Consider the following 25,004-nt stretch of genomic DNA (forward strand, 5'->3'; position numbering starts at 1 on the left):
TCACCTACAGCTACTGCCTTCACTGCAGCCCTAACTACCTGCTTCTGCTGGAAGCCTTTCTTCAGTCTCTCTCTCTCTGATCTGTGGCTGTCGCCTTCCTCACTCAGGATGCTGTAACATCTGTCCTGCTCCTGAAGAATTCCCTTTATCTCTTTTGCTACTCCTCTGGTGTTCCCCTTCATCTCAGACCTTTGCTACCCAGCATGGGGGGAAGGCACAGACAGCCTTTTGCGCCGGTGGGTAGTGACTGTCTCTGAAAGCCAGCTTGGAGATAGCTATTAACAGGGGGAAGAGACTCCATCATCCCAGCAACTGCAAAAAACAGCTACACGTGGGAGGACTTCAGTGCACCTGCACAGCCTCCTGCATCAAGGTGACTTCATGCATAAGAAAAGCAGAAGGAAGGAGACTTCTCATTCCTCCCTCTCTGCAGAAACTCTGCCTCCAGCTGTGAGGCCTCAAGAATGGCACCATGAGAAGCTTTTTTTCTTCCCCAGATAGCACTAACTGAAGGCATGGGACTAAGGCCGCTCATCTTTGATGGGACCTGGGAACCCGTCAGGCTGTGTGACACAGGATTTGCCCCATTGAGAAGCAGGATCACAAAGCTTTCCCTGTGCTTTTTGATCGACCAGCTGCTTCTCAGGCTAAGCAGTCACTTTGTGTTCCCAGATGAAACATGCACAGCCAGTTGGGCTGTGTGTGCACCGTGCAGGTCCCTCCCACCCGCACAGTGAGACCTGTAGGTCACAGGCACATTGCAGCTGCACATGGGCCTGTGTGTCTCAGGTCTGCTGTAGCTGCAGTATACCTTGATGTGCACAGGTCAAGAATGGCTTTCATAGAATCACAGAATGGTTTGGGCTGGAAGGGACTTGCAAAGCTCATCCAGTCCAATCCTCTCTGCCGTCAGCAGGGGCATCCTCAACTAGGTCAGGTTGCCCAGAGCCCTGTCCAGCCTCACTTTGAATATCTCCAGGGACGGGGCACTAATCACCTCCCTGGGCAACCTGTTCCAGTGTTCCACTACCCTCATGGTAAAGAACTTGTTCCTAACATCCAATCTAAATCTGCTCTGCTGTCGTTTGAAGTTTCCTAGTTTCCTTGATGAAATTCAGGGTAGATCCATTAAGGAAATTACATTTCTGTGTGAGTGCCTGCCTTACCTGTCCAGGCCTCTCCTAGATTTCACTACTGCACTCTGGCTTATTTCCTCTGGTCGAAATCCTTACGTAAATGTTTCTGCTAAAGACCCCCAAGATCCTTAAGAATACTGCGTCCTAGAGCCAGGGCTGTGAATGACCATCCAGAGTGCCCTTCCTGCCCCAGGCAGGCTCTCCTGGAAATATCCACATCACCCTGGAAATAAACACTGCCAGCGTCAGTGCTTTTTGTGCTGCAGCACCCGCAGGCAGCGACTGCTTCTTGATCTTGCTGAGTGATATATTTATTTGCTATCAGGGGCAGATTGTGGCTCTGGCTGCAGAGAGATGCAGCTGAAGGAGGAGGAGGAGATGGCCGAGGGGAAGAGGCAGGGGATGTTTCGCTTGACACACGTATAGTGAATAATTGGTGATAAGAGCCACAGAAATATTCATGACTCTGTAGAGGGATAAATAGATTTTTGATTAAATTTGAGTTTTCTCTTCAAAGCAGTTGAAGTTGTTCCATGATTGACAGCATGGAAATGAGTTTTCTATGGATTCTGGCTGGCCAGAGGATCCCTTTTAGAGCTGTTAGCCAAGATAATGCTGCAGATACCTAGCTAGTGTGTGCTGGCAGGAATTCACAGTGGCTGTGCCAGAAACCTGTGCTCTCTGGGCAGTTGCAGTGCAGCTGTTGAATGATTGACTCAATCCATCCTGTTCAAAGAGTTTATTATAGCATCTTCCCCACCCTTTCTCCTAGGCTTTAGCAGAATTTCAGTGGAGCCTTGTAAGGCACCTAACAGATTCCAATTGTGCCCCAGCTGGCCTCAGGAAGGTTCATGCTCCAAGTGCATTTTCTAGTGGGACACATAAACAGGCACATACCTGTCTTGGGTTCTTCTTTCCAAGAATGTTAGCAGAGGAAGCTGGCAAGGTGATTGCATTGCTTAGCATCCACAATTCAGAGTTCTGAACTCTTTGCTGGAGTCATCACATACAAAGAAAAACTGGGAAGCCCTCTGCAAAGTGAGATACTGTCCCTTCCAGTGCACCTCAGGTGGTGTGGCCACCCAAGAGGAATTGTGCTGAAGGATGATACTCAACTGTACAGGACACTGTGCAGGATATGAGAGGTCGGGTTTCAGTTCCTAGGTCACAGAATCACAGAACTTTAGAGGTTGGAAGGGACCTCCAGAAATTGAGTCTAACCCCCTGCCAGGGAAGGATCACCCAGAGTAGTTCACACAGGAATGCATCCAGATGGGCTTTAGAAGTCTCCGGAGAAGGAGACTTCACAGCCTCTCTGGGCAGCCTGCTCCAGGGCTCTGTCACCCTCACTGTAAAGAAGTTTCTCCTCATGTTGAGGTGAAATTTTGTGTTCCAATTAGCATCCATTTCTCCTTGTCTTATTGCTGCAGACCAGCAAAAAGAGATTGACCCCAGCCACTTGACACCCACCCCTCAGGTATTGGTATACATTGGTCAGGTCATCTGCAGACACCACCTGTGGAAGCCACTTAATGTGCTGTGAGTCTGTGTGACTCTAGCAAAGGCAATGCTTCTGCATCGTGCCTGGCAGAAGCTAACAACAGTGAGGAACTCAGACACACAAAGTGGCAGGAGCTCAGCAGTTACCTGATTGTGTCTTCACTCCTTTCTTACCTCCTGCTGTGTTTGCCAATAAACCTGATGTGACTCAGTTATATAGAACATGTTAGAACTGGTCCTTCTATTCTGAGGTGACTAAACTGACTGAATGTCCATGATCAGATGTAATTCCTATTTTTGCTACCAGGATTTTCCCCTAATTCTAGCTGTGTTACCTTCCTTACAGCCCCTTTACTGCCTTCTTCCCCATACTGCCTCCTTTCCCTGTTCTGTCTGAGCCAACTGTCTGTGCTCGCCCAGTCTCAGTTCTGGTTCAGCTCCTCAGTTCTCATTTGTGTGCACCTGAAGTGTGTGTCTGGACACTCTACATTGTTCTCATGACAGGAACAAACCCCACAACTACTAGTCAAGCTTTGTATCAAGAGTAACTTAACTTATAAAATCATGTATGAATCCAGTGACATGGATCTTTGGTGGTTTAGGCTTTGAGGTGTTAAAAAGAACAGCTGTAGGGTGGCTATTGGGTTGCTGTACAGAAGCAAATTCACAGGGAACAATGTATGTTGAAGAGTTGGGAACACATAGATAGTATTAAGCAATTCACTGCCTCACTCTGACCTCACTTTCTCTCCAGCAGGGGCCTGCAACATGCTGCAAGTCCCCCACATCAGTCCCAACTTAGCCAAGAAGCAACAATCTAATTGGCATTCCTGATTGCTTTAGCTTTATTTCATGGTTGTTGCCATCACATCCTTTGTGGAGGTAGCTGAGGCTCCATCCCTCAAGGTATCCTATCTTGCTGTGGAAGCTTTTGCCCTAGAAGCCTAAAGCCTCAGGCAGATCCCAGTGAATTCAGTCACAGAGGCCTTTGTGAGGTGTGGAGGCTGTGGTGGCATTGTTCTTGCCTTGGTCATGAGTAGACCAGTGGTGAGGTTCTTATGGTCACCTCTTTCAGGCTGTGGCTGGCTGCTGCTTGTAAAAGCATTATGGAACCTTGTCCATATCCATATGGCTGCCAGTGACAGGGCAGCCAAGAGAGCCCAGGTAGTCTGTTCTACCCATTAAGCACAAGCCCAGAGTTTTGGGTGTCCCAAGGGCCAGGTCTCTGAGAGCAGGTTCTGCTTTTTGTTCTCTGACTCTCAAATAAAGATTTTTAAAAGCCAGTCTATATTAAGACAGTTTGGATTCCTGCTGAGCAGACAGAGCAGGTTGAAATACCTGTAATAACCTCTTAAATGAAGGAAATTAAATGTGGTACCAAACTTCTGGATTCCTCCTTTCCTGAAATCAGTGAGGGATGTGCTGCCTTTCTTTCTCCTCGCTTAAGCTTTGCCATCAAGGTAGCTGCAGCCCCACATGTACTCTGAGTTTATTATCCCCGCCTGCCAAAAGCAAGCTGTGATCCCAAATCAGGGCATTCCATGCCCATGGGATAATATTTTGCCATAAGGTAAGTGTAGTGTGCATGGAAATCCAATTAATGTGCTGTCTCACTGGGCGTTAAGGGAGCATCCCAGCACAAAGCTAACCTCACTCACCCTGCTCCTGTTCTGCTCATTACTTCAGGAGACAAAGTATTGCCCAGCCCTGATTGCCTTTGTCACAAGAAACAAATGCAGAGATGAAGATGGGCTGGGGGACTGCTGGGAGGTGTCACTATAAACAATGGCATGATTTGCACAGGGGTCTCAGACAGTTTGCATCCCTTCGACTTGTCAAGTTGCTTTAATGATGGCCATAAAATAAATAGCCCGGGCCCTAATCTCGAGGAATTAAAATGATCACCTGGCAAGTTGAAGTAATTAACTGTTCCCAGCCAGGAATCAAGCCAGAGATATATTGGTGGAAGGATGTGAAAAGAATATATTAACTCCCTGGGTAATAGTGCTACTGTCCATCTTTTGGGGGTTTTGAAAGAGAACAACAGGAAAAAAATCACACGTTCAAGTCGTCTGGCAGCAGCTTTGATGGCCTCTGGAGTAATTGAGAGCAGTCTTGGCAGAAGAGATGGGAGATGTGCTTTAGGAATGGCTGTGCTTGGTCTGGAAATATTATTCTGTCTTTTGTTTTCTTTTCTTTTATAAAAAACAATCCTTCAAGGACTTCCCTTCTGGTTGGAGTTGGGACTGGCCAGCCTGGAGAAAAGAAGGCTCCAGGGAGACCTTACAGCAGTCCTCCAGTACCTGAAAGGGGCTTACGAGAAAGCAAGGAAGGGACTTGCAGTAACAGGAGGAGATGGAATGGACTGAAGGTTGAGGAGGGCAGATTTAGAATGGAGATTAGGGACATATTCTTTACAGTGAGGCTGGTGAGACATTGGAACAGGTGCCCAGGGAGGTCATGGGTGTGCACTCCCTGGAGGTGTTTAAGGCCCGGCTGGACAAGGCCTTGAACAACCTGGGCTAGGTTGCTCCCTATGGCAGGAGAATTGAAACCAGATGATCTTTGAGATCCATTCCAATCCAAACCCATGTAATTCTGTGATTCTCTGAAACTTCATTTAAAGGCTGGAATGGGAGGGCTGGGAATCTGTATAGTCATAGTCTATGCCTGGTCTTGTCTTCCTTTGTAGTAATGTCATGCAATTTTGAGTTATTTTAGCAATTGCCCATGTGCTGAGGTTCTTAGAAGTGTGTTTCCATCAAGGTAAGGAGAAGAGTGCTGGTTTCTGCTAAAGAAAATGCACATAATCCAGGAATACCAGGCTGCTACATTCTCATTTGGCTGTCTTTTGTGTTTCAGATCACCACATTATGCTTGCCCTGAAGTCATCCGGGTAAGTTGGTGAACAAAAGTAGTAAAAATGCATTTTTTAGTGTCACTTGTTGCCCCTCTGTACTGGAAACCTGTCCAAGCAGACAGCCCCACTGGAGAGGACACGAAGAACAGAGCTGTGGTTTTGTTGGCTCAGCCCTGAATCAAGCCACATCAGTCCTGTGAGGGAGATGATTGTGTGTTATCCTCTCAGCCCTCTCTGTGCTGAATGATTGGACAGGAATACAGCAGCCTCCTTTAACTTGATCTTGGCACCCAGGGGATGCAGTCCCTTACACTTTCCCAAGCTGTCATTTCAGTAGGAGAGCTGGGGCTGGCTGTCAGTCATGGTGGTTTCCATTAAACAATATGAACTGTCCTTTCCCTCTACTCTCCTTTTGCCCTCTGAAAATAAGCATCCAAGATTTCAGAGGCCAATATTCCCCTCTTTTGAAGCACATCTTTAATGTAAAGCCCAGCAGGAAGCAAACAGAGGAGTTCTGTTCACGATGGCTTCACATGTGATGAGTTCACAAATAATATGTCTGGTGCAGGCTCCCTGAAGAACCAGGGAAGGGAAAAAGACCTTTTTGATATCCTTAATGCACCTGTGACACTGTTTAAGATCTAATCATCAGTGAGTTTTTCACCATTCCTGCCTCCAGGAAAGAGTGCAAACCAGTGCTGCTAAAAACTCTGTGACTGGGTTGTGTCATGGTCTCCTAGCTGGGAAGGCCACCTTGGGAGGCAGGTGGTTGAATGGAAAGGTGGGGTTCTCCCTTTCTCTCCTCTCTTGTTCTTCAAGGGTAATTAATTCATTTCCTAGTGAGCAGTCTTTTGAACCTCTGTGTCGTTGCTGCGCAGGGAGAAAAATACGATGGGAGGAAAGCAGACGTCTGGAGCTGTGGAGTCATTTTATTTGCGTTGCTAGTGGTGAGTCACCCTCCCTGTGCTATCCCTTAACAAGCAAAGAAGGCTCCCCAAATGCTGCTGCATTTAATGACGCTTCTATTGACATCATCTACAGATGAGGTGTTTTTAGCTCCCCTATTTTTGTCTCTCTCAGTTGCATTCTTTCCTCTTCCTTCTACACTGCTCCCAAAGGAAAAGCGTGAGGAAGGTTTCACTGCTGCTTTGAAATGCAGCTACCCTGCACAGGGGAGGCATAGCCAAGCATCAAAAACTTGTCTGCATAAAGGCTGTTTGCTGTGTTGTGACACTGCAGCACGGTTTTGTGGCTGGGAAGGATGTGCAGGGTTACAACTCCAGGACACAAAAGGTGTCAAAGAAGCTGTTCTTCACAGGATCAAAATGTGGCAGGGTTTGGGAAGTGTTTGGTTTTCCTACTGCATACATAAATGTGTTTCAGAAGCAGCATTTGAGCACAATTCCATTTCATGCAAGTGCTGAGCCACGTTTTAATTTGGTACACTTGGGAGTACAAAACTGAGCCAGTAGTACCAAGTTTAAATTAGTTTCCATCTGGCTCAGAAATACTTTCTTTAGCATTTACAATGTGGTATCTTATCACTTAGTCCTCCTTGGATCAAAGTTGCAGTTCCCTGTGGAACTGGTTCTGACTTGCAGTAATAATGGGATAGTCCTAAACATAGAGCAACTGGCTGCCCAGCTGAGGAGGGCAGAGGGGCTTGGCCATTTATTGTCAAACCCCATCGTTTCATGTGAGCACAGATGGGTTATGTCCGTGCATGCATAGCCCATGTGCAGACTCAACACAGAGATTTAATATGTGTGTTAAATTCTTCTCAGTAGTTCAAGTTATTATTTCCAGACAGACACTAAACCTTCGTTCAGACTTTGATGGCCTTGTACATTTTTGTTAGTAAACCTAATCATGTACATTTTTGTCCTGACAAAAGCACTTCTGCAATGCACCAAGTTAAATTCTGCACCTTAGTTTCATTTAAAATCCCTGAAAGTTTTGAGGGATTTTTGTTTCGGCCCCGCACTGCCCATGTTTTTAATGGCCTGGATCAAAATACCTTGAAGCAATCCCAGTGTGATGCTTTAATTCACCTTAACCACTCCTGCTCTTTTGTTCTCTTTGAGTCGTTGCAGCTCGCTGACATTTCTGAAGCTTTAGACTTTTTAGCTTGGTGATACGCTGGAAGAATTTTAACTCCCGTAGATAGCACCTGGTCATCTGTTGCTCCCGAGCAGCTATTTTCATGGTTGATAAAACAGAATTGCACAATGAGCTCTTAATAGAACTCCTTGAATTTGTGAGAATAGGAGAGAGAATGTGTCAAGATGGGTAGGATTTGTAAGAGCAAGCGTTTCATTTTCGGCAGGATTCTCTGTCAAGATTGGGTGTCTCTCTCTTGCTGCATCTTCATCTCTTCCTACATAGAAACATGAGCCTGCAAAATGACTGAAATGAGTCTATTACTGATGGGGAGTGTGGAGCTCTCCAGTTAACTATGTCAGGACAAACCCTACAAAACTCTCAAGCTGTAGTAGCAGGTGGTAGTAATAAAAGAGCTGTAGTTGCTACCTTCAGGAAACGCCACAAAGCAGCCTCACTGACTTCATGACTTAAATTGTGTTAGCCAAAGTACTGAACCATGAGGATTGATTTTCCTTTTAGTCTGGAATGGTTAGGACAAAAGAGAAGAGGAAACTCAGGAGATGGGTTACAGCAGACAGGGAGTAACTAGTGTCCAGGAGCAGCTGCTATCAGGTGGGTTTCCAGAGGCCTCTCTAAGCAGAGCTGCTGGTCTCCCTAAATCAGGCACAGGATCACGTATACAGATGCACCACTCGCTGTAGTAAGAGCAGTGCCAGGAGTGACAACTTAAAGCTTCATTATCACAGCAGCTGACAGCTTGCAGCTTCCCACAGCCATCCTGGAAATGAAGGAAGCTCGGCACCTACTAGACTTCAGCAGTGAAAGGAGGAAGTGAGAACATCTAGGAAGGTGCAGACTTGCTCTTAAAAGGGTATCAGCTTCATCTGGTGGAGTTCTCCTAAAGATTTCCAACTTCTTTTTTCCCTTTTTTGTCCTTGCAGCAAGGAGAGGCCTTTTGCTGCTTTTTGGGGCAAGCTGATGATCTATTCAAAATGTAATTTCAAGCTAAAAAAAAAAAAAAAGAGAGAGAGAAAGAAAACCTCAATCCATTCATGTGAGTGAGCTACGGTAGGGGAGCCGTAGGAACTGATGACCTGACCGCAGCCTGGGAACTGCACGGAGGGTATTAAACAGGTAGCACCTCTGCAGCTTCCAAAGGCTCATGATGGGTCGGCCTTTCAGCTGTGTCATTTCACTGCTCCATCAGACAGACAGAGGATGTTCCTTCCTGAAAGTCTCTCAGATGCTGTTCACCTCCTTTTCAATGTCTGCAATAAATGCGTCTCAGGAAGATTAAAAATAAGGAGACGATAAACATTGCTGCTGTGAAAGTATGCCCGGGAGGAATAGCAGCAGATCAAAAGCTTGGGCTGAATTTAAGTGAATCCATGCATCTCTGCTGGATTTGCCTGCAAAGGCAATTTCATATTTTGTATTGCACCTTTGACTGGTAGACGTTTTGTAATTAAAGGTCTAACAAAGGAAAAACACCTCCCCCCAAAAGAAAAGCCCTCAATTTTGTTTTCTGTGCTAGAGAAAGCACATCACTATTTCTTTTCAATGGCTGCAAAGGTTTTTCACTCGTTGTTCTAACTCATTATGAGCTGAATCACTCTTTTCCATTCTCTCACCACGTTTATCCTGGTTTTTCTCCTTCTCTCTGCTCCCTCCTGGCCCCTCTCTCTCTCCCCCTGCTCTGTCCTGTGGTTGCAGGGTGCCCTACCTTTCGATGATGACAACTTGAGGCAGCTGCTGGAGAAAGTGAAGCGTGGGGTGTTCCACATGCCACACTTCATCCCCCCAGACTGTCAGAACCTCTTGCGGGGGATGATTGAAGTGGACGCCTCGAAACGGCTCACGGTAAGCAGGCGGTCGCTGCCGGTCATGTCAGCAAGGCTGCTGCCCTAGGTCTGGCGAGCCAGACAGATGCTCTTTATGCCTTCCCACAGGAGTAAAGGAGTAAAGGAAATGTAAATGGAAGTGCTGCTCGTGACTAAATACAGCAGTACAAACTCGTGCAAAGTGAAGCAATTCATATTTAGCCTCGGCCCAGTTCTCTCCTGTCTGGGCATTACCAAGATCTCACTAGGTCAGGACCTTCCCAAAGCCTTCCCCCAACCAGGCCAACCCTCCTCCCCCCGATACCACCCTACCCAGGCCCAAATGAAACAAGCAGCTTAAGGCCAAAAGCCTCTCCTGGAATACCAAACAAGAGATAGTCTGCTCTGGGAGCAAGAGAGAGGGGAAAGGGCAAAATTGACTCTGCAGTCAGTTTATATGGGGGGGAATGCAGGCATTATGGGGTGAAATAACAAAAGATCACATTTTCTGGTGTCCACTCCTGGACCCATCTAGTCCCTTCTGGAAGACCTTAAGGCTCTTAAAGACATTAGTCTTAAATCCATGTTGTGTGCTTCCTCCTGAGCACAGAATGAATGGAGTTGGTGAAGGCTCTGAGAAGTTAATTACATTATGCTGTGGATCATGAGGGTAGATTGCCTTGTGTCTCTTCTCTAGTCTCCTGATTCCTCTTCATATGTAACAGCAGGCACTTAGTAGGAATCCCTCACAACATCCTCACAGTGCTCCTGACCCATTATAGGGTATTTTGGAGTCTTCCTGAGCTGCCTGGCTCTTCTGGCTAGTACAGCACTTTGCCAGGGACATTGCACCCTCCCTGGAAGTGTGGAAGAACAGATTGGACAGGGCCTTGAGCAACCCGGTCCAGTGTGAGGTGTACCTGCCCATGATGGAGGGGTGGAACTAGATGATCTTTAAAGTCCCTTCCAACCCAATCCATTCTAGGATTCTATGATACAACTGTTGTAAGGTCAAAACAGTTAGGACTGTTATTTCATAGAGTCACAGGATGGTTTGGGTTGGAAGCGACCTTAAAGATCATCCAGTTCCAACCCCCCTGCTACGGGCAGGGACCTCTTCCACTAGCCTAGTTTGCTCGAGGCCTCATCCAGCCTGGCCATGAACACCTCCAGGGAGGGGGCATCCACAGCCTCCCTGGGCAAGCTGTGCCAGTGTCTCACCACCCTCACTGTAATGAATTTCTTCCTAATGTTCTGTCTGAACCTGCCCTTTTCCAGCTTAAATCCACTGCTCCTTGTTCTGTCACTACAAATCCTTGCAGTGCTCTCCTATTAAGCTGAGTGTGCTTTTCTTACTTTTCTGACCAAAATGATGGCATCTCACCTTATGCCACACAACCTCCATTGAATTCAGTCCTGCACCTGCTCTCCTTGACCCTCTGTCAGCCTTCACAGCAAGTGTCCTCCAGTCTGCTCTTTCACCTTGTGCCCTGTAGTCCTGAGCACCGTTAGGCACACAGTACTGAGCCTTCGCATCTGGGGCCAGCTCCCATCACTACAGCAGAGCCCCTGCAGGGGTGAGTGCTCCGTAGTGATTGTATCCTTCATTAGCACTGCATTAATGTTTGGGGAATGTAAAAATAGATCAGGAATCAACACTAATTTTGGGAAGCCAGAGTTACTCTGCTCGTCAGTGGAGGCGTCTGCCTGCATGGCTGCATTGCCCTTGTGAATCCCATTGTCAGGCTGTGGGGATGATTTCACACGGATTTACTAAGCTCACAGATTCTGAGTGGGAGTATGTATAAAGAAATGTAATTTTAAAACTCCTCCTGGTTCCTCAGTCTGCTAAAATATTTATAAATAAACTCTCAGATCGCTGCTTGGCCTCCCCTGCTGTGATTGGGAACAGCAGCACCAGCCCGTGCCAGCTGCCGGGGTGGCTCTGGGGATGTGGGCACCTGTCTGCTCACAACCAAACTGGAACTCCCTTCACGACTCTCTTCACGGTACTACCTGACAGCTGCAGCTGGGTTTTCTTTCCAGTCATTCCAAAACCAGGTCATGCTCTGTTTGGTGACGTGGGTGACAAGTTCTTCTTGCTGTTAGTAGTGTCCCTGCCAACCCAGCAACCACCACATTTGCAGTACAGAAGTAGCACTGAGTGGAAAAAAAAAGAAACAAGCCAAAAATGTGAAGCAATTGACCAGGCCTTTTTTGAAACAGACTTTTAAAGAAATAATGTTTTCCAAGGATTTGTTTACAAAGATGTAAAGGTGAGTGCCAGGAGGATGGAGCCAGGCTCTGCTTACACAGTATCACACAGTATCACCAAGGTTGGAAGAGACCTCATAGATCATCATGTCCAACCTGTTACCACAGAGCTCAAGGCTAGACCACGGCACCAAGTGCCACGTCCAGTGATGCCCAATGACAGTACAGTGATGCCCAATGACAGTACAAGGGGCAATGGGTGGAAGTTGAGGCATAGGAAGTTCCATGGAAACATGAGAAGGAATGTTTTTGTCCTGTGAGGGTGACAGAACCCTGGAACAGGCTGCCCAGGGAGGTTGTGAAGTCTCCCTCTCTGGAGATAATTCAGAACACACCTGGATGTGTTCCTATGTGATCTGGTCTAGGTGATCCTGCTCTGCAGGGGAGTTGGACTGGATGAGCTTTGGAGACCCCTTCCAGCTCCTGACACTGTGATTCTGTGTGATTCTTTAAGCTGTGTTACAGCTTAAAGCTGCAACCCAAGGCAGTTGTTCTTCATGACTAGAAATTCACCAAGTCCCTCTCTAGCTTAGCTAATTCCCTTCCAAAATGGAGATATGTCAGATTTTCTCTCACTTTGCTTTTTTATTTGCCCCCCAATACCTTTGTGCTGATGGTTTGAGCAGAACTTAGATCTTCTTCACATCACTCTGAGTTTTGTCATAGAGCACAGTCCCTAAATATTGTGAACTGTGCAATACAGCAGAGAATGTACAGGCACAAGACAGCAAATAGCTCAGGTAAATCAAGGTCTCAGAGTGACAGCTCTTCCCCACCCCCATCCTCTTCTTGATCAAAATTAAGCTCTTATTTCCTTAGGGAGGTTTAAAAAAAAACCCAGGCAGCTCTGATGGTTATTGACAAGCACTAAGCAGTGAATTGTGAATAGGAATTTGAAACAGGACATATTCAGGAGCTGAGAGCTGGGAGGAAGCAAAGGGTAGCTCTTTGTTATTAGCTGCAATCCTCTTTTCATGATTTGAGGGGCTCTGGTTTGCTGTCCCTGCTGCTGTCACACTCCCATGCCATCCGCGTGTGGGTTGCAGAAGGAGCTCTTTGTTTACCACACGAGAGCTGGGAATATGGAGTTCATTCTGGGGAGAGATCTGAATTCTATTTTAGCTGTGTCCTGTGGAAAAAAAAAAGATATCAATATTTGGAAGCCTCTGTCTATTCCTAGAAAATCTCTCACTTGAATGGATGTGATATTTATACAAAGACCTGAGTGAAACTGTGACTTGGGGACAATAAGTTACAGCTGTAGCTGTTACCACCACTGCTCATTTGCTCAGCAGAAAAATACAGTGAAATATAAGGTCACTAGAGATTTTTTTTCCAGTGCTTTTCCCTTCCCCTCTCTGCTTTGTTCTTTCCTTTGGTTTGTGTCTCTTTTCCTTTCCACCCAACCGCATTTCCCTCCCTGCAGTAACTGCCGTTTCACAGCACACCCACACCTTCCCCAGCCCATCTGTTGAAATGCTCCATACAAACCAGACCCAGTGTTCACGTTTGACTGTCATCATTCAGCTCAGGGTTTGAGCTCAAGGGGGTTAACAGAGAGCAGGGTACTCTCAGCTAGTGCTGCTGGCCCTTTCCTGCCTTGAGAAGCAGGCATCACCTTTCTTTGTCTGTCTCCTATTATGACCAGGTTATCCACCTGGTGAATGTGGGGCAGGCTGTGGATGTAGTCTACCTGGACTTCAGCAAAGCTCTTGACACTGTTTTCCACAAAAAGCTCCTGGCCAAGCTGGCAGCTCGTGGCTTGAACAGATTCACTCTGATATGGGTCAAGAACTGGCTGGAAAGCAGGGCCCAGAGAGTGGTGGTGAATGGTGCCACAGCCAGTTGGCAGCTGGCACTAGTGGTGTGCCCCAAGGATCAGTGCTGGGCCCAGTCCTGTTCAACATCTTTATTGGTGATCTGGATGAAGAGATTGAGTCCATGTGCGGTGAGGAATGGAGTTAACTCCAGTTGGTGGTCAGTCACCAGTGGTGCCCCCAGAACTCAGTAGTGGGGCCAGTTCTCTTTAACACTTGTATCAGTTATGTGGGTCAAGGCACCCTCACTAACTCTGCAGATGGCACTAAGATGGGAGGGACTGTTACCTGCTTGAGAGTAGGAAGATTCTACACAGGGATCTGAACTGGATGAGCCAAGGCCAATGAATGAGGTTCAGTAAGGCTGAGTCCTGTCACAACAATCCCATGAATGCTTTAGACTTGGGGCAGAGTGGCTGGACACTGCCCAGTAGAGAAACCCCTGAAGGTGCTGATTGACAGCCAATGTTTGCCCAGGTGGCCAAGAAGACCACCAACATCACCAATAGTGTGACCAGAAGGATCAGGGAAGTGATTGTCCCTCTGAACTGGGCACACCTTGAGTTCCAGGTTCAGTTTTGGAAGAAGGACATTGAGGTGCTGGAGCAGGTCTATAGAAGGGTGATGAAGCTAATGAAGGGTCTAGAGAACAGGTCTGGTGAGGAGCAGCTGAGGGAACTGGAGCTGTTCAGCCTGGAGAAAAAGGGACTGAGGGGAGATCTTCTTCCTCTGTGTAACTCCCTGAAGGGATGTTGGAGCCAGATGGGTTTTGGTCTTTCCTCCCTAGTAACAAGTGGTATACAAGAGGAAATAGCCTCAGGTTGCACCAGGGTAGGTTTAGGCTGGACATTAGAAGAAACTTCTTCACTAAAAGGGTTCTCAAAGTCTGGAAGAGGCTCCCCAGAGAGGTGGTTGAATCTCCATCCCTTGGAGTTGTTGGAAAGAGGCAGAGATGTGGTGCTGAGGGACATGGTTTAGCACCAGCCTTGGTGCTTGCCATGGTATTTCTGACCACTCAGATCGATGAAAGATGTATCAAGCCAAGAATAAGTATTGAGGTGGTCAGTGTTTGAGAGAGCCTGTCTGTCTGAACAGCACAGCCCAAAAGAGCTCCACTTAGCTGACACAGATGATGTCTAGGAAGGGGTGGACTGGTTGTCTGCATGTTCATTAGAGGTAATTACTAGGGAGAGAAGGATTATTTAAACTGAAGGAAGAGACTGGCACAGAAACTGATGGGTGTTCAGTGGTCTTACATGAAAGCAGACTGGAAATCACAAGCATTTTAGCTGTTTTAGTGAGGTTCTGGGGCACCTTTCTAGTGTCAGGAGGAAAAGATGAACTAGTTTGAGATGGTTTGTGGAGGAGAATGAATGCTCTCAGTGCCTGCAGTGCTGCAGGCTGAGGTTTGGGTGAGCTGCCTGCTGTTCAGAAAGCAAGTGCATTTTTTTCCTTGGAGCTTTGCAATGATTCAGCATCTCCAGAGCAGAGAATCACAGCTCCTGTAGTGGAATCCATCTGCATTCTCGGTTGGTATTTTCTTCCACAGAAAGACAGAGGCCAAGAGGGGAGAGGAAGGAGCTTGTGTCCCCTTCCCTTTTGAAGATGGATGAGCATAATCGAAACATCAGCTGCAGAGCACAGGGGACCAAAGCAGACAGTGCAGGATAAGCTGGTTTTGTGCCAGTGCTGACATTTCATTCAGGAGCAGAGTGACTTGTCTGCCATGTTGGGTGTCCACATAGTCTGGAATAACCCATCCCTGAATATTATCCAGCTGAAATGGCACATCTCTTCTGAATCTCCCCTCTGCTCTGATTATGCTTTCGCTTGGGTCTAATGTGTGCTAATGCTGGAGCACAGCATCTCAGGGATGTTAAAAACCTCACTGATTTCTTCTTCCTTCTTCTGCAGGGTCTTATGGGAAGGTGTCTGTCACAGCACTGACATCATCTTACTTTCCCACCTGTAGAACAGAGGGAATTGTCCAGTTGATGTATTTAGGCTGTGAGGTTTTGGCTGCTGAGAGTCTGTGATAAAGAACTGGGAGGAGTAGCTGACACCTTGTCAGGCTATGCTGCCTTTCAGAGGCATCTGGACAGACTGGAGAGTTGGTGGAAAGGAACATCAGGAAGTTCAGCAAGGACAAATGTGGAGTCCTGCACCTGGAAAGGAACAACCCCTAGACCAGTGCAAGTTAGGGCTTGACCTGCTGTAAAGCAGTTCCAAAGCAAAGGACTGGAGAGTGCTGGTGGACAAGTTCACCATGACAACATTAAGAAGAGTATGTCTGGAAGGTTGAGGGAGGTTCTCCTCCCGTTCTACTCTGCACTAGTCAGACCACATCTGGAGCACTGTGAGTCAGGGAACTGCTGCAGAGAATCCATCAGAGGCTACAAAGCTGCTGAGAGCCCTGGGGCTGTTGAGCCTGGAGAAGAGCAGCCTGAGAGGGGATCTGATCAATGCTCAGCAAGAGCTAAAGGGTTGGGGGCAAGAGAATGGAGCCAGACTCTTGTCAGTGGTGCCCAGTGACAGGACAAGGGGCAGTAGGCACAAACTGGAAGCCAGAAGGTTCCGTCTGAACTTCCTTGCCATAAGGGTACTGGAGGCCTGAAGCAGGCTGCCCAGAGAGGTTGTGGAGTCTCCTTCTTTGAAGAGATTCCAAACCCACCTACACATTGTGATCTTGAGCAAGCTGCTGTGGGTGCCCCTGCTTTAGCAGGGGGCTTGGACTGGATGATCTCTGGAAGTTCCTTCCAACCCCCACCATGCTGGGAGCCTGTGAGTTCATGCACTGCACACATATCACAATGGTACCTTGCCCTTGAAAAGTCTGTGGAGTCTGCTGTATTACAGCTGCTGCTACTGACACAGATAGTGGTGTTACCAAAAGTGGCTGCTTGCAGTGCCAGCTTGAATCCTTTGGCCAGGACAAGCAGCTAGCTCGTCTTTGTGCAGGAGGTTTAAAGCTCAGAGGAGAGCATCTTCTGAATGAAGATGATTCATCTGAGCTGTGGGTTGATTTGGTGCACAGGTGGGGCTGAGACTGTTCCCTTTCTGGACAGGGAGGTTTGAAATCTGACATGAGTTCAAGCCCAGAAGCCCTCATCCATATCCAGACTTGGAGAAAGTTTTTTCTTCAGGTCAGAACTTTTTAGCTTGGCAAGGACTCTGCTGAGATCAGTGCTGAGGATGTAGACAGTGCTGTCTTGTTTTCCATCTGCCTGTCTGTCTCCATCTGTTGTTCTCTGCCTTAGAATTCAGACGTAAGCTCCTTGGGGAAGGAGACCTCTTCTTCTGATCAGCTTGTACAGCTCTATATCACAGTGGGCCTCTCATCTGTGAGGGGCTGCTTCATGCTACTTCAGTTTAATATATATTGGAGCCATTTTTAGGTAAAAGCATGCTAAAGGAATCCCCTTCTCTCTCCCATTCCAGCAGTGCAGCCTGCAGAAGCCTCTCCTCTGACTGTGCATCTGCAATAGGATCTGAGCGCGGTTTGTTGCTTCAGAGATGGCGTCATTAGATGCTTGCCTGCGGTGGCTGGGAGGCATTAGGAAGCAAGATTTTTACAGCTTCCCTAAAATGGCATTAAATTTGGCAAGCTCATCTGCAAACAGCGAGAAGAACCCTCTGGGAAGGGTTGTTAAATGCCTTCGTCACTTAAAGGCATTTAAAGACTCTGTTCAAACGCGGGCAGGAGGAGTGAGATTAGCTCCCACTGTGTGTCTCCCTCCCCTGCATGGCACAGTAAAAAGCACAGACTTCTCCTTGTCAAAACCAATCGCCCTCCCATAACCCTCCTGTCACTTTAATGCAGACGAAAGGCAACAAAGCATTAATTAATTACCTTTAAAAAAGCAGTGAAGATGTTGGCAGCAGCAAGCACTGCTCGTAATAACATTTCAGCGCGATTATGTCTGAGTCGGAACAGAAACTGGTTTCCTGGAGTGCTTTCCACATCTGGGCTGGCCCAGTCTGCTCCACAGCCATGGCTTTGATGTAGGTTGAGTGGCAGATGTGTAGGTAAACAGCAGCCATGAGGGCTCGCATGGTTCTTTGAATGTAGGTATCAAGGTGCTCCTGGGCTTTGCGTTCAGAAGGAGGTTGATCAGCAGGGATGGGCTGAAGGGATTTGTCTTTGACATCTTCTCTGAAGGAGGCCAGAGGTTCTGTGACTAAGACATGAACTGGTGACCCTCCTTTCTTCCCCCTCTCTGACTCAAAAATTGAAGTGCTGTTGTCTGCTTCTCCATGGCATTTCTGCATCTCACAGGCACAAAAGAACAATATGACCCACGGAGACAGAAAATGCAGCCAGAGAAGGAAGCATGAAAGAAGCTTGGACATCGCTTAGCTGTATCATCTGCATCTTGTCTGAAATCATTAATGTCTCCAACCCTCCGTGTGTTGTACAGGAAATAATGAGATCTGCATCTCCTAGGGTGGTTTTACCAAGCTGAGGAGGTACAGTATAGTCCTCAGCAGACCCTCAGCACTGAGGACCTGATGCTCACATCTTGTCCCATGGAAACTGCACAAAAGAGGCTCTTCTTGTGTCCTCTGTTCTTACCTCAGCTTGCGAACAACCAGGAGTAGAAGGGTGGCATCTCCAGGCTGTTAGGAGAAGATCCACAGTGTCTGTCTTCTCTCCAGTTAAGCTGGAAGTGATGGAGTGTCAAGAGCACTCTACCTTTCTCTTCATGGAGTAGGGAGGAAAGGGCTACCTAATGGAAGGGGAATTGTGATGAAGGGGAATTCTTGTGGCAGAGCTGAGGCCACAGCTGGCAGCTGCATTAGTCTGCCAGGGCCTGTGGATGTGTGTGCTGGGGCACACGGCTGAGTATGCAACGCCAGCTGCACCTCTGGTTGAGGTGTTGATGCAGCCTTGGTTCTAGGGGAGGCTATTGGATCTCTCCCACTGATCCTTTCAGCCCCCTGTCATGCTTAGGGAACTAAGATGTGCTCCCTTGGGATTTTTTTGTGCAGGAAGAGCTGTGCCTCACTGGAAAAGTGATCTCTACCGTCCACCTCGGATCTTCCTGGTTTCTCAGGCGTGGAGCCTGGAGTTCCATAACACAGAGATCTCTCGTTCATGGAATCAGGGAATCACAGAGTCACAGAATCTTGAGTTGTTTCAGTTGGAAAAGACCTCTCTGGAGATATTCAAAATCTGCCTGGATGCATTCCTGTGTGGTCTGGTATAGGCGATCCTGCTCTGTCAGGGAGGTTGGACTGGAAGAGCTTTGGAGGTCTCTTCCAGCCCCTGACATTCGGTGATTCTGTGATCACTGAGTCCAACCATTGACCACCATGGCATTAAACCACATCCCAAAATGCTGTCTCTACACGTTTTTTTTAATCACCTCTGGGGATGGTGACTCCACCACCTCCCTGGGCAGCCTGTTCCAATCCCTGACCACACTTGTAGCAAAGAAATTGTTCCTAATCTCCAACCTAACCCTCCCCTGGCACAATTTCAGGTCATTTCCTCTTGTTCTGTCACCTGATACTGGGGAGAAGAGTCTAAGCCCACCTCACTACAAGGCAAACATCCACTTTCTGTCTCTGAGATTTTGGCTTTTGTCCATTCCTCTTTTCATAATTTCCCCCCCCCTCTCTGATTCTCATTATCCTGGAATTGAAGTGGAAAGTAATAAGAAGAGGACAGCTGTCACCGTTCTCCCTGACCAGTTTAATGGGTCTGTGATTGCATCCCCTAGCTTTTAGCACTTGACTTTCCTTCCAGCTCTCACCTGTGTGTTGCACAAGCTTGTGTGCAGTGAGTGTGTGCATTGTTCTGCACCTGCAAAGGTCCTTCATGGTGAGTAGGAGTAATATTGTCCAGGGTAGGCATCTGTGGGAAGTTCTTTTCTACTTTGATGGTGCTTCAAAAAAAATTCAAAACTACCCTAGATGTGGAATGTTTTGCTGGAAGTCTGTGGTGGGAACACTTTGTTCTCCCTGCTCTTGAGTTCCTCTGAGGAAAGGAGCATTGGTGTCTTTTCCCTTCCCCTGTGGAGATCCCTTCTCAGAATCACATCATTAACCAGGCTGGAAAAGGCTTTCAAGATCATCGAGTCCAACCTATCACCTAACACCTTCTAATTAAGTAAACAATGGCACCGAGTGCCTCATCCAGCCTCCTTTTAAACACCTCCACGGATGGGGACTCCACCATGGCCCTGGGCATCCAATTCCAATGCCAGTCACTCTCTCTGGGAAGAACTTGTTCCTGATATCCAGCCTGAACCTGCCCTGGCACGGCTTGAGGTTGTGTCCCCTTGTTCTGTTGCTGGTTGCCTGGGAGAAGAGACCAACCCCACCTGGCTACAGCCTCCCTTCAGGTAGTTATAGACAGCAATGAGCTCTGCCCTGAGCCTCCTTTTCTGCAAACTGCACACCCCCAGCTCCTTCAGCCTGTCCTCACAGGGCTGTACTCCAGCCCTCTCCCCAGCCTTGCTGCCCTTCTCTGGACACCTTCCAGCACCTCAACATCTTTCTTAAACTGAGGAGCCCAGAATTGGACACAGTACTCACAGTGTGGCCTAATCAGTGCTGCTTTCCATAGATGGACAAGGCCAGTGCTTGGCTTTGGTCATTCCTTCATGCTCCTGGGAAAGAGGGAGGTAGAGCAAATGCACAGGGTGGTGTTCTGATGCTGCCACAATCTTTTTGACATAAAACTTTACCCTCCTTGGTCTTTAGATTGCAATGAGAAATGTGCAGCCAGTCAAGAATGGCACCTGGGAGTAGGTCACATCACACATGCACAATTTATTTTGTCTATTCACATTATCTGTTTGAACCTAGTTCTGTTTCCTTCTCTCTTTCTCTCTCCTGTTTTTCTCCAAACACAAGCAGAGATGTTCTTTAGGGATCAGTTGTTTAGCACGTGTGGAAAGGAGCAGTTTGCTACCTTCAGTTCAGGTGTAGAGGGGAAGGGCTTGGGAAAGGAAAAACTTGAATTCCCAAAACACTTGCCTGTGCAGCCTTGTCCCTAGTATTTTCCTGGCATATGCTCCTGATTCCTTATGTCTTTAATTATGGTTTCATTCCATGTGGTGGGTGAAGATGAGCATGCTCCTCACGGAGCAAAAAGTCCCTGTTGTTTGCAGAGCTCCAGCTCTGGGCTGTTGGATTTATTCGAATAAGCCTGAAGCAAGGATGTCTTGTGGCATTCTCTTTTCTATTTTCCAGCACTAATTCCTTGTTTCCTTTTCCTTTACAGCTAGAACATATTCAGAAACACATATGGTATATGTAAGTAACACTTTCTTTCGTTCACTTCTGCATGCATTCAGTCCTGGTTCTGTGGTGGGAGCTGTTCTCTGGAGAGTGAAGTTTGAGAGCAGCTTTCACACAGGTGTAGAAAGGGGTAGAGGACAGAAAAGCATCAGACTGGGGGGGTTTGCCCCTTGCTACTCATATGATTTCATTATATATATCTCTGGATAACGAGATCTAGTTACAGGTGTTCCTTAGCACTGCAGGAGAGGTGGACTAAATGACACCAAAGCCCCATCCAACACAAACCATTCTATGGCCAAGCCAGGGACTTTTTATCCAGTGGCAAGCAATTCTTTGGAACAAGATACCCAGTCCAGCACTTGCTGTGTAGAAGGCATCTACAAGTGATCAGAAGAAAAATAAAGCCTGCCCAGCTAAGAGCTATATTTAGTTTGCTACCCAAGTGCTAGAGACAATCCCTTGTAATACCTTCTTGACGGGAAGGCTTTCTTTTGCTCCTGCTTGGCATCTTGGTTTTCCTCTGAAGTAGAAACAAAAATGATGATGTTGATAAGTAAGCACCTGTGAACAAGAGCTCTTCTATCTCATAATCCCTGCTCCTCCCTCTACACAGCAGGCTAAGAGGCTGCTCCTGACCTTGTAACCTGTTGATGTGAGAGTAGTTCTGTAGCATGATTAAGTGCAGCGAATTTGACAATGAAACAGGAGGTCTGCAAGGAAAGTAGGTGCTTGCCTAGTGCTGTGGGTGGGAGGAAGGTTGATGGCTTTTAAAAGTGACTTTGCACTTTGCATAGCCTTAACAGTATCTCAAGAAACCTGAGTAAATAAAATTTGGCTTTATACTGGTGATAACTTAATCAAACTAAGGTGAGCACTTCCCATAATGACCAAGGAAATGATGCTTTGATATCTGCTTCTTGGGATCAGCAAACCTACAGGATCCCCAGGTGGGTGCTGAAGAGAGTTCTGCCTTCATAGTCCTGCCATTGCTCCTGGGAAATACCCGAGGATGATAGGAACTGATATTTAAGCCTGTCACCAGGAATGAATATCACCTTTGCTTCGATTGCTTTTGTTTTCTCTAGTTGCCTCTTATGGGCAGTGTTCAGTTCTGGCTTTAGCTGACTTTGACAGGGCCTGAGGGCATTCAACACTTTGCTTTCTCTTGGTTCACCTGAAGTGGTGGCAGAACTAAGCCCGTGGCTTGTTTGTGCTCACTACAGTTACCAGGTTTTGTGACACCTTTCATACCAAGGAAAGGCTGGAGTGTTGTTTGCCAAAGGTATTTCTTTGAGCTCTCATGGACAGATTAAGGAGCAATGGAGATAATCTCTAGCAGTAGCCTCAGAAATCCTCTTCCTCTGGTGCCTTCCTGGTGGCTCTGCAGGTAAGTGGCACAGCAATGTGCCCTTGTGGCCAGGAGAGCCAATGGCATCCCGGAGTGCAGCAAGAAAAGTGTGCCCAGCAGGTCTAGGGGGGTTCTTCTTGCCTCTCTGCTCTGCCCTGGTGTGCCAGTGTGGGGCAGGAGCTGCCCGGGGCTGCGGCACAGCAACGGCTCCTGCCCCGCTCCCAGAGGCAGAGCGAGGACTCTGCTCACTGGTGGAAGTTTAAAGAGAGGTTCTGCTCCAAGAGCTCACCTGCAGAAGGCAGTCAGGCAGGGTAAGTGCAAACCCATGAGGCCCAGAGTGGCTTCTGGAATCCTCCACCCCCTCCCCCCTCAGGCGGCTGAGGGCAGGCCAGAAGCGCCCCCAGCTGGGGCCTGCAAGGCCTGGGCAGGCCATGGGCAGCTGAGGAGTCCCTGCCGGCCAGGAGCCATCTCCCCTCAGAGCAGCAGAGAGGAGCACTGCTCCCGGCAGAGGAGAAGGCAAAGGGAAGGTGTCAGTCAGGTGCTGCCTTGTGTGCCGTGCCCCATGAGACAGAGCAGCCACAAGGGTACAGTGCCCTGGGGCAGCAGGTCTGGCCCCCGGGATGGGCTCTGTCCCTGTGCTGTGCTAAGGCAGACCCAGGAGCCCTCAGACTGCCACCAGCAGCCAGGGGCAGGACAGGAATAATCTGTGCCAGGGCAGGTTTAGGTTGGATGTGAGGAGCAGTTTCTTCCCCAGAAGGATTGTCAAGGCCTGAAACAGGCTGCCCAGGGCAGAGGTGGAGTCCTCATTCTTGAAGGGGTGAAGAAGCTGAGTGGATGTGGTGCTGAGGGCCATGGTTTAATGGCAGCCTGGCAGTGCTGGGTCAGTGGTTGGGCTCTTACAGTTCTCTTCCTACCAAAATGATCCTGTGCTCCCACAATAAAAGGAGGCACTGCAGGTAGATCCCCTTGGGCTGGGCCTCCTTCCCCATGGTGAGATAGTTTGGGAGTTCCCCACCACCCCACTGAAATGAAGTCACTCAGACTAGACTCCGCTGGCTGGAAGTTAAGGAAAGAAGCTCTGTATTTCCAGCTTAGCACAAGTTACAAGCAGATACATACACAATATAGTACAAATATCTACAGCTACATACAGAATCGAGGACTGAGTCCCAAGCTAGGAGCAGCTGTGGAGCGTTGGAGGGTAGGAGAGCCCTGCAGAGGGACCTTGCCAGGCTGGATGGGTGGGCAGAGGCCAATGGGATGAGGCTGAACAAGGCCAAGTGCAGGGTTCTACACTTTGGCCACAACAACCCCAAGCAGCACTACAGGCTGGGGCCAGAGTGGCTGAGAGCAGCCAGGCAGAGAGGGAGCTGGGGGTGCTGGTAGAGAGTAGCTTTGATCAGAGTTGGAACAGGAAACAAGAAGAAATGTCATTGATCACTTACATCATTGAACCACAGACCCATTAATGTTGAAAGATCTTCTAAGGTCATCAAGTCCAATACCACCATGGCCACTAAACCGTGTCCCAAAGTGAAATGATATAATAATGATACCAGGATTCTAACTCTCCTCAAGGTGGTTGCCTGGAAGTTGTCACTTGTTGGAGGATGAATGTCTTGGGCTCACAGACAGTTAGGAAGCTCTTGTTTCATTACTTTATTACCACAGAATCATAGACTGGTTTCAGCTGGAAGAGAACTTTTTAGGTCATCCAGTCCAACCCTCTGCTGTCAGCAGGGACATTCAACTACAGCAGGTTACTCAGAACCCCAAACAATTCGACCTGCAGTGGTTCCAGGGATGGGGCATCTACCACCTCCTTGGGGAACCTGTGCCAGGTTCTCACCACCCTCAGTGCCAAACAGTTCTTCTTTCTCTCTAGTCTCAATCTCCCTCTTGCAGTTTAAACCATTACCCTTTGTCCTGTCACAACAGACCCTGCTCAAAAGTCTGTCCCCAGCTTTCATACTGGCCCCTATAAGCACTGAAAGGCCACTAGAAGTTCTCCCAGGAGCCTTCTCTCCTTCAGGCTGAACAACCCCAATGCTTTGCCCCTGGCCTCAAAGCAGAGGGCTTTCAGCCCTCCCGTGATTGCTGTGGCCTCCTCTAGCCCTGCTCCAACAGGTCCCTGTCTGTGTTGTGCTGAGGACTCCAGAGCTGGATACTAGGTTTAGATTTTCTAACTTATAGACTTTAGTATTTTAGAGTTAGAATTTGACCATTTTTACCTTTGCAGATATAAGTGTTCAAACGTTTTCATGTACAAACATGAAAGGTCAGGGTCTGGGAAAGGTCAGACTCTGATGATTGACACAAGAGGGGTTTTTTTACCCCAATAGAGGCAACATCTGAGACTCTATTCAGAAGTAGAAACTGAGCTGCAAGTAGTCAATGCAGAGAGAGCAAGACTTTTCCAGAAGTCTGTTCAGATTGCTTAAAATGAACTTTCTGCTCAAAATAGCCTTTTTAATGAGCCTTCTTCTCATTTTCTCTATCCTGGCCATGGATTGACCTCAGGAGGTTAACCTCCTTTGGCTAAATTTAGTCTGTGAATAACCCTGCCACCTCCAGAACTCAACTGCTTTCATCTGAGAGTGTGTCACAGCCTCTTTGCATTCATTTTGCCTGGAAATGTTGGTGCTGACAGAGAAGGAGGGTTGTGAGTGTTGCACTCCTTGCCTGTTCTCCTCACATCTCTATTTTTTTTTCTTCATTTCATGCAACACCACTGTTCTGTGTAAAAATCTTCATTCCTTGTCATGTATAAGTTGCTGACCTGAAAGTTGTGCTCAGAGCATGGAAGTGATTGCACTTAATTCTTCAAATCAACAGTGAGGCCGCAGTAAAAGTGAGGGGAAGGTTTGATTGCAGACAAGGTAGACAGAGAGAGCT

General features: G+C 47.7%; 1 protein-coding gene across 16 annotated transcripts in view; it reads left to right on the top strand.

The window, feature by feature from the left end:
- The window catches only part of BRSK2 (BR serine/threonine kinase 2), a 392,408-nt gene that overhangs the window by 297,969 nt on the left and 69,435 nt on the right, over positions 1 to 25,004 (top strand). For all 16 annotated transcript variants that reach the window (XR_010306690.1, XM_064163149.1, XM_064163151.1 and 13 more), the window contains exons 8-11: positions 5,499 to 5,532; positions 6,375 to 6,443; positions 9,313 to 9,459; positions 20,742 to 20,773. Coding sequence is in view for 15 of the 16 variants with exons in the window: in XM_064163149.1 (XP_064019219.1) it covers positions 5,499 to 5,532; positions 6,375 to 6,443; positions 9,313 to 9,459; positions 20,742 to 20,773 (282 nt within the window). In the remaining variant the exon portion in view is untranslated. The remainder of the gene's footprint in view (positions 1 to 5,498; positions 5,533 to 6,374; positions 6,444 to 9,312; positions 9,460 to 20,741; positions 20,774 to 25,004) is intronic.

This window comes from Pogoniulus pusillus, chromosome 24 (assembly GCF_015220805.1).
Source record: "Pogoniulus pusillus isolate bPogPus1 chromosome 24, bPogPus1.pri, whole genome shotgun sequence".
In the NCBI taxonomy this organism is placed as follows: Eukaryota; Metazoa; Chordata; class Aves; order Piciformes; family Lybiidae; genus Pogoniulus; species Pogoniulus pusillus.